The 16,328-nt window shown below is 36.7% G+C and overlaps 1 protein-coding gene across 1 annotated transcript in view; it reads left to right on the forward strand.

Annotated features, from left to right (window-relative positions):
* The first annotated feature begins 6,544 nt into the window (after nt 1–6,544).
* The window catches only part of LOC117299811, a 150,895-nt gene continuing 141,111 nt past the window's right edge, over nt 6,545–16,328 (forward strand). The window contains exons 1-4 of the mRNA XM_033783335.1: nt 6,545–6,751; nt 13,836–13,965; nt 14,436–14,534; nt 14,960–15,135. Of these exons, the coding sequence (XP_033639226.1) occupies nt 6,673–6,751; nt 13,836–13,965; nt 14,436–14,534; nt 14,960–15,135 (484 nt within the window). The 5' untranslated portion in view covers nt 6,545–6,672. The remainder of the gene's footprint in view (nt 6,752–13,835; nt 13,966–14,435; nt 14,535–14,959; nt 15,136–16,328) is intronic.

The following is a 16,328-nucleotide window of genomic DNA, read 5'->3' on the forward strand; positions in this document are numbered from 1 at the left end:
TACCTCGTCGACTAACACGGTCGCCCATTTATTGGAGTCAAATTTTTGACTCCCATAAATGGCCGACCGGGTTAGTTCGCGACGTAAAATGAAAACCGTGCATTTTTTAGTGATACTTATGTGGATCATTATATTCTACTTTTAAAACATCTTTCCAACCATATGCATTTCATGACAAACGGTTTCAAATGCTTTTTGAAGACCAACTCGTCCGATCCAAGGCAACGTGTTCCTTTAAGTTTAGGTCCCAGCTTGTATCAGCTTGGTCCAAGCTTCTTCTTTTATTTTAGAGCAGCTGTAGGAAGATATTATACAAGTCATATATCAATCTTATTTTCTGCAGAACTAGGAAGGGCTGCATCTTTTGAGTTTAAATTTAGTCTGTACTTTTCGTATGTTTCTTTTCGTATGTTCACTTTTATTTTCCCAAGAAAATAATGAATTTGGTTAATATTTGTAAAAGTATTTCGGCGTCTGTTTGCCCGAGAAAGCAAATGGAAATCAAAACCTTTACACCGAATTAACACAAGACAAAATAATTAAATAGAAAAGTGTATTATAGAATAGTATATGAAGTTTATACAGAGTATTTTGTAATTGTAGAATAATGTGTATTTTAGGGACAGGGTGTTAAATTTTGGTTGTTTGCCTAATGCCAGTCAACTTTCGAATTGTCTTTAGTATGTGCCAGATTTATGTTGCAATAATGTTCCAAAAATGTCTCAATGTTGAATGCCAGATTGTTTGTCTTAAAGGTAGTGTCATAGAGTTTTGTTTTTGTTTCAATGTGTCACTGATTTAAAGACAAATTGTTATAGAAAGATACAACACCTGTGAAAATTTAAAGGGTCTATGTACATTTTGTAGCACAAAACACAATATCCACAGATTTACATTAAACTCACACAGTTGGAAGATAATGATGGTAACAAGCTTCCTTTAAAATATTACTTGCTGAGGTGCTGTAGTTTTTGAGCAATGAGTAAAAGAAGTCACAAAATGTGTTTTTGTAACATTGTTTTACTCATTTCTCAAAATGATCCCCTGGCTGCCGCTTACCGGGTTGTATCGTAATTTGGGTGTGATCCCTGGCTACACGGAATGCAGTTAACGGTTGTATGGCTTCTGACTGGCACAAAGATATTGACAAATTAGGGGCACTGCAATATAGGGCCAGATAGCTCAGTTGGTGAGCGCCAGCACGTTGGTTCAAATCCCACTCTAGTCAACTCTTTGCTCAACCTCCGAAATCACAAAATAATTTTGCATGATGCTTACTACCATCACCATCTTGATGACTTAGAGGCTTTCGGAGGGAATATACTCACATTTCCTTCTGAGTGATAACCAAAGTATGACTCTACCTTTAGGTCATATGGTTTCAATGAACTAATTAAAAAGAACCCTTGTGCGAGTAAGGAGCATTTCTTCTTTCTTTAAAAAAATATTAATTTCTATCTATGTTGAAAAATTAAACAATGCAATTAAAAGTTAAATGTAGTTGGTAAGACACTGCTCTAGAATTGCAAGGGTCGTGGGTTCGAATCCCACCCGAGTAACATGCCTGTGATATTTTTTCACAGGACTCGGGAAAGTACTCAGTATACAGTGCTAACACACATCGGTGTATGGGTAAAAACCAAAATTAATATTCTTTATCCCCGATGCAAATTTAACATCTATTATAAAAAAGTTAAATGGTTTCAAATGATTGGTCACAACTAGCTTGAGTTTTGTTTATTACCAAGAAAAGGAGCGTTTAAAACAGTTGATAATTTATCTTAATTTTTGTTTGGGTTTATGTAGGGTGTCATTGCTGAGTGGTGGGAAGCATCAAATTTGGTGGTAAAGTCATCGGATTATTGGTTCAAATCCTGATCATGACACTTGTGTCCTTAAGGACAGTGGACACTATTGGTAGTTACTCAAAATAATTGTTGGCATCAAAAACTTACTGGCATCAAGCAATGGAGAGTTGTTGATAGTAAAAAACATTGTGAGAAACGGCTGCCTCTGAAGAACTGCAGTTTTCGAGAACAAAGTAATTTTACACTAAAATATTTGAATTTGATTTTGAGACCTCATAATTAAATTTTGAGGTCCCTAAATCAAGCATCTGAAAGCACACAACTTCGTGTGACAAGGGTGTTTTTTCTTCAATTGAAGTTCCTTTATTTATGCATACGTTGAGATACACCAAGTGAGAAGACTAGTCTTTGACAATTACCAATAGTGTCCAGTGTATTTTAGCTAATGCTTTACTATAATTGCTTCTCTTCACCCAGGGGTATAAATGGGTACCTGTGAGGGTAGAGGTTGAAATTGTATATGAGAAAGCCACTGGACTGCCAGGGCAGCTCAGGGCTGTATACTCCCCAGGGAGTTGAGAAAAATTAAATGAATGTTATTGGCCCAATTAACTGGGCACTAATGTTATGCGCATTGAGAAGTTATTGTGAAATGTGCCATATAAGAACTAGTTATTATTATTATTAATGTTGTTAAAGATATTTTTGATGTAATTTCTTTGTCCGGTCACATAAAAGGAGACAGCCATACTTTTTAAGTTTGATTTGTGTAATATTAACTAATGATATATTTTTTCATGCTGAAGATAAAATCTGATTAAAATAAGCTCTTGCCTTATTTTGGATAATGTATAATTTGAATGTCAATAAGTTCTTTGGGGTTTTTGTGATTAAGAAAAACAGTGTAAATGTAATATTAAAGCAATGATATGAAGTAGAGATAGGTATGATTTATTCAAATTATATTTAACTGGTGATGGTAAATATTACTTGTAAACTCCTTTGATATTTCATTTAAACTGCAACCATAACTCAATAAAGTTAACTGCAAATATTGTACCTCAAAAATATGTATTGCCTGTTATGTGTTTATCCAATATGTCTTGTTGAAGCCATTATACACTTTCGGTAAACAGTATTGTCCAAGTCCCACACTTCGTGTATCACAACTTATATATAAAATAACTAACCTGTGAAAATTTAGGCTCAATAGGCCATCGGAGTCGGGAGAAAATAACGGGAAAACCCACTCTTGGTTTCGCCGTGTCATGACGTGATTAAGATAAATCTAGCTATCGAGAATTGATATTGTTTTAATGTTTTCTCAAAAAGTAAAGCATTTCATGGAACAATATTTCAAGAGAAGTCGTTCACCATTACCTTCTGTAAATTATTTGTAAATCTGAGAACCTTTTTTTCTTTTTCTGTACCGAAAGTGTTATAATGACTTTAAAAAAATAATGGGTAATTTCTTCCTTGATTTCTAATATTGAGATGAGAGAACTGAAGTACTAAACAAGACTTGCAATCACGAGGTTGTGGGTTCGAATCCTACCAAGCTAAATGCTGATTTCTGATGCCTAGAATAAGTATTGTCATCTATTTACTGAAGCACAATTTCTTAACTTTTGCTGAGTTCCCTCGTCTTAACAAACATCCCATTTCTAAAATGTTAAGTAATGAAAAACTCGGTAAATACCAATTACTGGCCACTTAGGGAAACCCCTCCATTGCTGGTTAACTTTCCCGCTGCCCCGGTCTGGAGATTTGGCTCCCTCCGCCCCTTCCCGGAGATTATGGTTCCTGCCCTTTCCTAATACGGTAAACAACAAATTTCTGATAGCGCCCTCTTTTAAACCAACCTGCTTCAGCCCGTGTACATTTACCATCTATGAAGGACAGAATCTCCGGGGGATTTCCCAATGACGCCAGTAACTTTCTACATACAGAAATTGGTATCCAGGTTTTAACAAAACAGTTAAAGGCAGTGGACACTATTGGTAATTGTCAAAGACTAGCCTTCACAGTTGGTGTATCTCAACATATGCATAAAATATTAAACCTGTGAAAATTTGAGCTCAATCGGTCATCGAACTTGCGAGATAATAATAAAAGAAAAAACACCCTTGTCACACGAAGTTGTGTGTGTTTAGATGGTTGATTTCGAGACCTCAAGTTCTAAACTTGAGGTCTCGAAATCAAATTCATGGAAAATTACTTCTTTCTCAAAAACTATGGCACTTCAGAGGGAGCCGTTTCTCACAGTGTTTTATACCATCAACCTCTCCCCATTGCTCGTAATCAAGAAAGGTTTGATGACAATAATGATTTTTTATTAATTACCAATAGTGTCCACTGCCTTTAAATCTCTCTTGGAAAACCAATTACACTAAATGGCCTCCTCGAAAGTTTGGACACGCCACTGCATTCTAGAAACGTTGGACAGGCCACGCACTCTAGAGACTCTCCCCCACAATATCCTAGATTTAAAAGATTATAAAGACAGCGATTAAAGCACACTTTATTTAGACATTTCCACTAGGTCATTGGTCAGGTCATAAAACTTCGATGCGATGCGGGTATCTGCTGTTATCGGAGTATATTATATCTTACTCTACGATTATATCCAGATCCAGAGAGACCATTAACTAAAGGCACTGTGGGCACCTTGGTACCTGTCAAAGACCAGTCTTCTCACACTTGGTGTATCTCAACATATGCATAAAATAACAAACCCGCCCTGTGAAAACAATATTGGTCATCGAAGTTGCGCGGGAGAGAATAATGAACGAAAAAACCTTTGTCCACAGGTTGTGGGCTTTCCGATGCTCATTCGAGACCTCAGCTGAGGTCTCGAATTCAATGCAAATATTTTAGTGATAATTTAATTATTGCTAAAAAAAACTATGTTACTTCAGAGGGAGCCGTTTCTATCACAATGTTTTATACTATCAACAGCTCTCTCCTCCACTTACTCGTTACCATGTACGTTTTTTATGCTAACAATTATTTTGAGTAATTACCAATACTGATAGTATAGTGTCCATATTTATTGGGGAAAAATAACATGTATTCACAAACGACTAAAGTGCTGGCGTCACTTACAAAAAAACACTATCCCATCCAGGAGACACTCGGTCTCATGACTTTCTAAAAGGGTCAATGGTAAATTTAAAACAGCAGTTTGTTATTCCTCTGAAAAATAACGGGGAAAAACTTTCGCAGCTTTGAGTTTTTGAGAAAAAAATTCACTCCGAAGTAGACCTACATTACGCGTACGGTTATGGAAAAATATATCACTTTTTATTCCTATAGGCCAGAATTTGAAATAAAATTTAATTCATGGTTAATGTTATTGTATACACCCACAAAGGATTGAAACAATCGAGGTATTATAACATTGCCTTGAGCCCTATTATAAGCGGCTTAAAGCAGGGCTACTTTGCCAAACTGCAATACCTTATTTTGGTCTAGCTATAGCCTTCACACCCACCCCCGGCCCCATTAAATAATATTTCTTACTGTTTGAATGTTGGGCCTCAGTACTTAATTAATCAGAAGCATGCTCCATACAAATGTTAAATCATGTTGCTATCCAACTAGGTTATTGTTTTTTCCCCTTGCAAACAAACATTGGCGGCCTTTACTCTACACATAGGCCTAAGTTTCTTGAGTAAAATAGTGGCATGTTGATTGATGTAGCAGTACAGTCGGCAAATCATCCACATCCATATTGCCAGTCCGCTAATTAAGCATGGATTCGCTTCGCCAAGGAAAGTTCACTTTCTTTCCACTTCTTCGATGTAAATTCTCACTCCAAGGAAATACTAGACACATAGTTTGTCAGGTAGGGACATTTCTGAAAATCAAGAAGAGACCAACTTAACTGAGTTTTGTGTGTGTAGACGAATCTCTTTAGTGCGATAATTGTACAGGTTAACGCCATGCAATGAGCGAGTGCGTTAAAGAAAGCTGATTATAACAATAACACCTCCCCCCTGTCCCAAATGTTTTCCCGAACGAAGGAGCAAATGGGGCAAAATAAACCAAATCATTGAAAATAATTATACACAACTTAACATTAAAAAAAAAACCCCAAAGGTATAAAATTATGCTTAGCTGTGCCAAGGAGCGGGGAAAGCACATAACGTGCATCAAGATTAGCTTATAATTTTATTAGTCCCCACAATATTGGTGAAAATTTCATATTTAATTTGTTATCACATTTGAAAATAGTGAGGTAGTAAAGAAAAGCAAGGAAGAAACGTTAAAAGATCGCGCTACCCAACATCCCGTGGACAACTTTTGGGTGACCCTCTCATGTGTTGGCGTGTGCACTGATTGCGTCTTCCCTGTACTTCTTCGACCTACGAACTGCCGTCTTAAAAACGGTCCCTCCGCCAAGTTATGTTTGCACAGAAAACCGCTATTATGATAAGCCTTTGGCAATTAAATTTAAAAAGCTGGTAAAAATCTGATATTGTTATCAAAATATACTTTTATTTATGCAAAGGTATATTTTTATCGAGATGATATTCGGTACTAAAGTTCGGCGTATTGATATACAAGGAAAATAGTTCTAATTTAATGAGGTACTGTGATTGAATGGTAGCAGACGATCGTAAAATGGGGGTACGACTCCACTATAAATTGTACACACAATGCATACGTGCACTGCATTCACGCTTGATGCACTCAAAAGAAGCATGTGTGTTTGAATGATAACGTACGGTCGGTACACACACTCGACTCACAACACACTTGAAGAGCGGAAGTGAAATCCCGAAAGTTAAAAAAATGAGGGATATTTCTTAAAGAAAACTTGTCACAGTGTTTGGATTATGGAACAAATCTCACCGACAGTATGAAAGGCCTGGCGGCCAAGATCGCACCAGTGCTAATTTGGTGGATTTGGGTGACATTCCTGACAGATTTTGTGACAGGTAAGTAAGAGTTGTTGACGAGAAAGTTTGCGTACTGGACAGAATGGTGGTGGAGCGGGTTGCCAGGAATGGGCAATGGGAGGCAATGTCGCCTTCTTCAGGCATGTTCGGCGTGTGTGTTTGGTTGGGTCCGCTCGCTGTGACATACTCGAGGGGAAGCAAGTAGCTAGTCCAATTTGCATCGTAATTTCGCTCAAATAAACAGTTTTGACGTGTATGGTAACAACTGACAATGACTAAACTATGCCCTAATTGATTTAGAAGTTTTGGGGTTCGCATATTTTTGTGCTGGACACTTCTACTTCGTGTACGTGGTACTCGGCAATGTGCTGTCATCTGCTCTCTGGCAGTGAGGTGTAATTTACTAAAATTATTAACTTTTCCCAATATCACTTTTCACTTCGTGTAGCTTAATAATATCATGTGTAAAGAGGGGAAACCGGCTCTCCCGTCATATGTCGTAGTGGGTGATCATACCTTAAATGATATTTTGTTTAGATTAGGGCTATTTTACAGGACCACTTGGCTGCGGTGTTGGTGTCTTTTTGAGAACATTTTAATGCCATGGAAAGAAAGGGGAAAGAGTAAACAATTGTTCCTTTGCTGTACTGTGTAATATTATAACAGTTATTGTTGCGATAATCGTAACCCTCTTTCTCTTACCATGTCAGAAATACTGTCTACATCAAGAAGAAAGTTAAATTCCATAGGCTAATTTAAAAATTGTTGAATTGCATATTGTGCTTTTTGAAATCATTAGGTGGGAAATAAACTCAGTTCTAAAGTCCAGGCACGCACTTTGCCTCGTTGAATGTATTGTTAGCCTCAATGTTCGGTTTGATTTCTTAAAAACAAAAACAAAAACAAAACAATTGAATGGACCAGTCACTTAATATTGGCCTTGTCAAGTTCCCCTGGGGAAGTTTCAGGAGGATAAATGTGGTGCACATTTATATGGGCCAATGAGCAATTTTTTGTATATGAGACGCCCTACTGAAATGGTGTCAATGTGCAAAAGGTCTATGGTTTGCCCTTAAACTTTTTTTCATCAGTTACTTAATACTGCTTTATATTTTTTCCCTTGTTCGTGTTTTTTTTTCCTCCATCCTGTAATCAAGACTGTTTTTAGAGGAATATATCAATTACATCTTCAGCTCCCCTGAGTTATTTTTCATCTTAGTGTTTCATTCCTGTTTCTTTTTCTTGACAAGAAGCGCTGCTACATGGCTATACCAAGAGTGGCTTTTTGCATTAATTGGGTACTTGCATTAAAAAAATGAAATGTCCTAAAAGATAATTTGACAAGATTTGTTGAATTCCAAGCTTATATTTGAGACAAAGCTCATACCTCTCCACCCCACCCCCGAAAAAATCCACAAAACAACATCAACATCAACATCAACACACAGTAAGTGACATTTTCAGAAGGAAAGTGTGACTTTTTCACAATAGCTGTGTGTAACTGATTTAAATGTCCATCATGCGATACAAAATATGTCTTTACTTCATACAATTGTAAAACCTTATGATCTACTGGATGTTTAAAAATAGCTTTTCTCTGAACAAGATAAGGCCATGTTTATTGACTTGTTTTAAAATGTTTATTTTGTTTCCTATTCAAGTCAAAACCCAAACCTAAAAAAAAAAAACACTTCAAGTTCAAACCTGATGAAATTGGTAAATGTACCCTACTTGCAAAATTGAATTCAAGCAGATGTGCTTTGCAACATTCAACTGTTACAGTTACTTGTGTCTTTTTCTGTAGTGCTTGTTATGTCAAAAGATAAATTACCATCCACACAATGGTGTCCCCAGCACTCATTGTTATTTCAATCTCCTCAGGCTCTGGCTCATCACTTTCCCTGTAAATACTTTGTGGGTCTCCTGTTTGTTACACAGCTCGTTCTGGCATGCACACATTAGTTGTATGCATAGCACTAGCACTGACAGTTCTATGTGAACTGCTCATGCATGACCTATGGACTCAAGTTAAGAACAGTTTATCTCTTCATATTTGTAGAGAATTTTGTATTTATACCAGCCCATAAATTGAATGAATAGCACTAGCAGCAACAGTTCTATGTGAACTGTTCATGCAGAACCTGTGGACTCGAGAAAATGTTCCTCTTCCCTACTTCATTTGTGTAGGGAACTTGATTTTGTTTTTATACCAGACCATAAATTGCGCACAGTTATTACGATAGTTGTATGGTTCACTTCTTTCCATGAAAAAAGGTGGAAGTATAAAATTCCTTCTTTATACTTTCAAAGCAGGGCATTCAATAAAAACATGAAAATGAGTGGGGATCCTGTGTTGGTTTATTTGTTGACTTGATTGGAGCATAGGCCTGTTGCTCCATGATTGGAGCTGGTACTTTGGTCAAGAACCACCACTTGGTAAATTCTTTCAATTCATAAAAACATCAAAGCTAGTTTTATGAAACCAATGTATCTGGAGATAGGTTTTTAGACTAGGTTAGACATCAAAATTGTTAGCATTAAAAATTGTTAACATTAAAAATTCAATTCAATTCAATTCAAGGAACATTTATTGTTTATTGAAAAATTGTTTACTTCAAAGATGAAAAGAGATGGAGTTTGTACAAATATTGAATGGATTCTTCAAAAAGACGCCCCATTATGGGGGTCGAGGTAAAGTGCATTGTCATTTACATAGAAACAGACAGTTTTCGTCGGATATTCCCAGATTGTTTTTCTTGTCAATGATTTAAAAACTGTCATATTACATTTCTTGAGGGAAAGGGCCATTTCATAGAAGATTTTTAAAATGGAAAAGTTATCGGGTAGTTAAAGGAACACGTTGCCTTGGATCGGACGAGTTAGTCTATAAAAAGCGTTTGTAACGTTTTTTTTAATACAAAATTCATTATGGTTGGAATGATGTTTAAAAGTAGAATACAATTATCCACACAAAATTGCTTGGTTTTCCTTTTACTGTGCGAACTAAAGCGGTCGGCCATTTATGGGAGTCAAAAATTTGACTCCCTATGATGGCCGACTGTGTTTGTCGACGAAGTAAAAGGAAAACCGTGCAATTTCGAGGCATGTTTATGTGGATAATTGTATTCTACTTTTACACCATCTGTCTACCCATGCATTTTATAACAAACGGTTACAAATGCTTTTCAAAGGAGACACGACCGATCCAAGGCAAACTAATTACTCAAAATAATTGTTAGCATAAAACCTTACTTGGTAACGAGTAATGGGGAGAGGTTGGTAGTATAATACATTGTGAGAAACGGCTCCCTCTGAAGTGGAGTAGTTTTCAAGAAAGAAGTAATTTTCCACGAATTCGATTTTGAGACCTCAGATTTAGCATTTGAAACAAGGGTAATTTTTCTTTCATTATTATCTCGCAACTTCGATGACTGATTGAGCTCAAATTTTCACAGGTTTGTTATTTTATGCATATGTTGAGATACACCAAGTGAGAAGACTGGTCTTTGACAATAACCAATAGTGTCCAGTGTCTTTAAATTGTGATCAGCATGTAAAGTAGTAGATTTTATGGATTTTAAGAATTATTATATGATTTCCCCCTCTTCTGGGCTCAAAATTACCACTGGAGGTCAGGCCCTAGGCCAGTGATTTTGGCATCACTTGTGGCGTGTCATGGCCTGGCGTTTAAGAGCACCAGACTCAAGCTCTGGTGTTCGATTAGCAGAGTGTGGGTTCGATTCATAGTTGTGACACTTGCTACATATAGTTGGGGAGGTACATGCAGTGCTTTCTACCATAGATAGTGAGGACAGAGTATGTTTCTACCAGTCAGGCTTCTGAGCCTACCCGTATGGACTCCAAAGGGGGGTAGCCCTGTTTCAGAAGGTGGCAACAGCCCCTGGAAGAACAAAAAATTGTAGTTCACACCTTGGAGTGACTTTCAGGCCTTGTGTGTCTGGCAAATTGCATCAAATAAAACAAAAATATAAAAAAATGAGGTTAGTGAACTTACGACCTTACAAATCCAGTGGTGAACTTACGACCTTTCAAATCCAGTGGTCTAGTTATTTTTAATAAAAAACAATAAAACCACATTACATTTTTCAAAATCTAATAAATACAAATATTTTTTGAGTATCACTTGTGGCGTGTCATGGCCTGGCGTTTAAGAGCACCAGACTCAAGCTCTGGTGTTCGATTAGCAGAGTGTGGGTTCGATTCATAGTTGTGACACTTGCTACATATAGTTGGGGAGGTACATGCAGTGCTTTCTACCATAGATAGTGAGGACAGAGTATGTTTCTACCAGTCAGGCTTCTGAGCCTACCCGTATGGACTCCAAAGGGGGGTAGCCCTGTTTCAGAAGGTGGCAACAGCCCCTGGAAGAACAAAAAATTGTAGTTCACACCTTGGAGTGACTTTCAGGCCTTGTGTGTCTGGCAAATTGCATCAAATAAAACAAAAATATAAAAAAATGAGGTTAGTGAACTTACGACCTTACAAATCCAGTGGTGAACTTACGACCTTTCAAATCCAGTGGTCTAGTTATTTTTAATAAAAAACAATAAAACCACATTACATTTTTCAAAATCTAATAAATACAAATATTTTTTGAGTATTGAAGTTGCTGTACCCATAAGAAAAATTTAATCTTCTCGTATTGTTCCCAAAATGGCTCAAATGTGAAACTTTGTATATTCTTCGCATTTTAATACTGGTCTTGTAAGAAATTCTCGAGTCCAGTAAAAGTTTTGAGGTTCATGCAGGCCCTGCAGTCCTGGTTCTTGATAATTTTACCGAGATGAAGGTTTATACATACCCATGTGACGCGCTCTCCACCAATAGAATTAGCAAAACTGTCTGAGGTATTTATGAAGGATAAATTAACAAATATACAAATAAGGTTGTCATCTAAAATACTATGCCACATGCAACATTTCTGACTGGTATTAAATGTTTTAACTTTTGCTTAGCACACAATTTGTTAGCAAAATGTCTGCTTTTAAAACATCTCTATGAAATTGGGCCCATGTGTATCCTAACACTGTTTGTCTTGTCAACTTGCCATGTGGTTCTCCCCCATACAGTACACCTGTGTGCATTTTAAATGTGGACCTTGCATGTAGGCATACCTCACCTCAAATGTAGGGGGACATTCTTTGTCTTGACCAACTGAGAGTTAATAAATCGCAGAGGGTGGTCCGGATAAAGCGTCCCCCCAGACATTATTATCAAGGATTTGTAGCGAGTGGTATGGGCTTATTAACAAATCAAAGGACTCTACGAGGATAGAGTGCAAGACAACAGGAAAAACCTGGCGGTGAAAATTGAATTTAAAGATGACAGTTGTCTGGAACAACTTTCCAGCATTCAGTTTGACAACCAAAACTGAACTAATTTAACACAAATTATCCATTAGAATCTGGACGTTTAAATTTGTTATTTATTTATTTGATATTTGATATTTGGTATTGATACAAGGATTCACATTTTGGAGAGAAGAAGATACACTTTACTGGAGTTAACATCAGACTTCAGTTAAGACCAAAAATACGGTGACCTTATTTCTGCAAAGAACTCAAGTCACCCCTTGTCTTGAGACTATGCCTACTCTAAAACCCTAAGTGATTTTGATAGTATCAAAGTTATGCATGTCTTTACCATCCTCCTCCATTTCCCAAGGGAGTATAAAAAGCCACAATTCCCAATTGGTATAAAAAGCCACACAACATTTTTTTGTACTTTGTACTCAAAATGTCGCTAACAAGCATGAAAATCTAACTTTTTGTTAGTTTAAAGAGGTTATAAAAATGTCTCTTTTCATCTAAAATGAGTCACCAGATGGTGATCTACCTACTGTAAAATTTATTGTAGATGAGTAGATATCCAGACGTTTGACTAGAAATGTAGTCTGCATTCATTCTTCCTCAAGGAGACTGTATTCCAGACTGAGCCAGCTGCACATGTGTCCTTGTGATCAGGGTACCCCCCCCCCTCCCACCCATCCTTGTGATGAAAGGGAAAACAAACTCTGTAAGGTGTTTCTTTGGTAGTTTATTAGCAATTTTCCTGCACGTGTGTTTTAACATTTTTTTGAGACTGTGTTCCTGATTGCTTTAATAATTGAAACTAAAACCAATGTGTGCTTTTTTAAAGGGAAGGCATTCATTTGGTAATCACTCTTAAAATGAACGGCAATAAAAACTTTAGTTAGAAGCACATGTACAGCAGCTTTTGATAATGATAGTATTTTTTACAAAAGCATTTTGTGAAATATTGCACTTCGACTGTGTGTGTGGACTGTATAATATTTGCTCCGGATTGTTTGCCGATATCTCAAAAATGCAACCACCTTTTTGAAATGAAACTTTCACAATTTTTGTGAAACTTTCACAATTTTTGTAAAAATCCTTTTCCCATGCTGGTCCTTACATTTGGAATCAGCTCCCACTCATAAAACATTGCTTGTCTGCCTGCCCTTTATAGTGTTTTTAAAGTTGCTATCAAAACCTATATCTTCCTAAATACAAAATATCATTTAAACCAGGGCTCTTTATGCTGCTTGCTTGGCTTAAAGGGAAGGTATACGTTTGGTAACTACTCAAAACAAATATTAACTTAAAAACTGACTTGGTAACAAGCATTGGAGAGCTGTTGATAGTATAAAACATTGTGAGAAACAGCTCCCTCTGAAGTAGCATAGATTTTGAGAAAGAGGTAATATTCTCACTGAAATAATAAAAGACTTCTAGCCAGAAGTCTTTTATTCCTATCTGAAAGCACACAAATTCGTCCAACAAGGTTTTTTTCTCTCATCATTTTCTCTCAACTTCGATGACCAATTTGGCTCAAATTTTCACAGGCTTGTTATTTTATGCTTATGTTAGGATACAACAAGTGAGAAGACTGGTCTTTGACAATTACCAAACGTGTACCTTCCCTTAATTTAAGATTTGATTTTGTATTAATTGATCCATTGAGGTTGTTTTGGAATGTTAACATATTACTGTTTTGCACCATGCCATGAGAGTCAAAACTTGACGGATACCAATGCGTATTAAGTGTTCATATTGTTGTAAAATGTAAGTGTCTCAAAATGTTTCTTTGTCTGAATACACAGGGTCACCATGGCACTTGGGCTGTGTCCATGACAATGCATCCTCGCTGATGTCAGAGAGTGTAGCCCAAGATTTAGCTGGCAACACCATCTTCACACCAGCCTCGTGTTCCAGCTCTTGTCATGATAGAGGGTAAGTTCTCATTCAAGTTTTCTAGTTCACAATTTGTTCAAAGTGAAATGTACAGGGTACAACTGCAAGGTTTGCCCTGAACTTTTCCAGTTTTGAGCTTGTCATTTAAAATGGCCGCTATTTTTTTCTTCTTGAGTAAATACTGAATAATAATAATAATAATAGATAAAGCTTGTAATGCGCCTTACATCCATGACTGGACCCAAAGGCACTGTACAAATTAAAAATAGCTCAAAAACACGAGGCAGAATAAATCAAATAGCAATAGCATACAAGATTTCTTAAAATATAAACCACAAAAATGGACCAGCCAATAGTTAAAACCAAACCCCACGATGTTTAAAACGTTATATAAAAGCACTACTATAAAAACATTAGTTGCCTAGGGGGCCCAATATTTTAAGGTTTCCCTTTTTTAATCATTGTCGTATTTACATTGGATTTTGATTTTCTGTATCTATTCTTTTTAGGTACCTCTATGCCGGGGTACAAAGTGCTGATAACTGCACCTGTAGCAATAGTAAAGAAGAATTTGGAGAGGAGGCGATAGATCAACAATGCAATATTTTGTAAGTTTAATAATAAATAATAATAACCCGTTTTTATATAGCGCTTTTCACACCCGGAGGGCGTCCCAAAGCGCTTCACATTATTACCCCTGGTCACTGGGCCTTAATTCACTCCTTAAACCATCTCAGCTTATTTCTTAATTGTTCATAAAGATTGCAATGTTAAATTTGTACCTAAATGTGCTGGATAATAAATTGCTTTATTTGGAAACCCCCAACTCAAAAGAATGTAATGCAGCTAAAGATATCTACTAGAGTGTGGGGTTGTTGGTTCAAATCATTTCCACTAGTGTGTGAAGAATACTTTTTTTACAGGATTTGGGTAAGTACATGTACTGCTAAGTTTGCCCTATACAGTGATTATTACATGTCTGTGTAAGCAAACTCAATCAAATCAATTTACTATTGAATTTGTTTTCTATCAGATGTGGAAACTGGAGCCTGCCGTGCGGAGGTGACGCTGCTGTCAGCGTTTACTCAGTTGATGGTCCCTATTTATTAACAGCGGAGCTGAGTAAATCACAACATCTTGTTCAGGAGGGTTCCACTGTACGATTTGAAGCTAGAGTGAACCTAGCAGCAGAAACGGTCGCAGATTTAGGTAACTGTCTTCAACAAATTGTCTAAATACTAATGTATTTGACTTATTATGAATGAAAGTAAGGGGGCCCTGTGTTGTTACAATGATGTGGTTTATAGGTGGAAAGTTACAAAATTTTGACAAATGTGTCAATTTGGAACGTTAGGTTTGGAACTTACCATGCAAATAAAATCATAAAGTTTGAAAATTGATTGTTTTGTGTCAAGATATCAGTGTGACAAAAGAGTAGTTTAAGAAAGCATTTTTATATAATTTGGTGTGTATCTTATTGTTCCAGTACCATACATTACACTTTCTTTTCTCCTGAGAGAAACGTAAAATCGGTCTGCAAAACCTAGAGCAGGCTGCACACCAACCTTCCAATATTCAGTTTCTTATCCAGTGAATGATTTCTCTTGTAAGGCATAGCAAAATACCCAACAAAATGTATCAGCTGCTACTCAAAAATAATCATTTGCTACTCGGTATTTATGAGCTTTCAATGTGCGCAAAACATGTTCAGTCTAAATAGACAGTTTTGGTTTTTTATTTTGATTGGGGTCTTGTAAAAACACTGATGGTCCTGAAAAACCTTGAGCCACAAGTCCTCTGTTGTTGTGGGTTTTTCCATCCAAATTCGAGCCCTTATTCTACCCAAAGGGTTCACCCCCCTTAAAGGCAGTGGACACTATTGGTAATTACTCAAAATAATTATTAGCATAAAACCTTATTTGGTAACGAGTAATGGGGAGAGGTTGATGGTATGAAAACATTGTGAAAATTTGCTCTGAAGTAACGTAGTTGTCGAGAAAGAAGTAATTTTCCACGAATTTGATTTTGAGACCTCAAAATTAGATTTTGAAGTCTCGAAATCAAGCATCTGAAAGCACACTTCGTGTGACAAGGGTTTTTTTTCTTTCGTCGTCCGTGGATTGTAGCATTCAGGTCTGTAACTTAATAATAATAGTACAGTATTTAGAAATGTTTGGGGTGTTATAAAACAAATATTGACTGCTTTTACTCGTGCAATGGTTAAAAACTATGACTCCCTCGGTGATCCCGTAGCGTTCTATTTTAAAATAGAACGCTCCGGGGATCACCTCGGGAGTCATAGTTTTAACCATAACACTCGAAGCAGTCAATATTTGTATACTATCAACAGCTCTCCATTGCTGGTTACCAAGTAATTTTTTATGTTAACAATTATTTTTAAT

This window comes from Asterias rubens, chromosome 15 (assembly GCF_902459465.1).
Source record: "Asterias rubens chromosome 15, eAstRub1.3, whole genome shotgun sequence".
In the NCBI taxonomy this organism is placed as follows: domain Eukaryota; kingdom Metazoa; phylum Echinodermata; class Asteroidea; order Forcipulatida; family Asteriidae; genus Asterias; species Asterias rubens.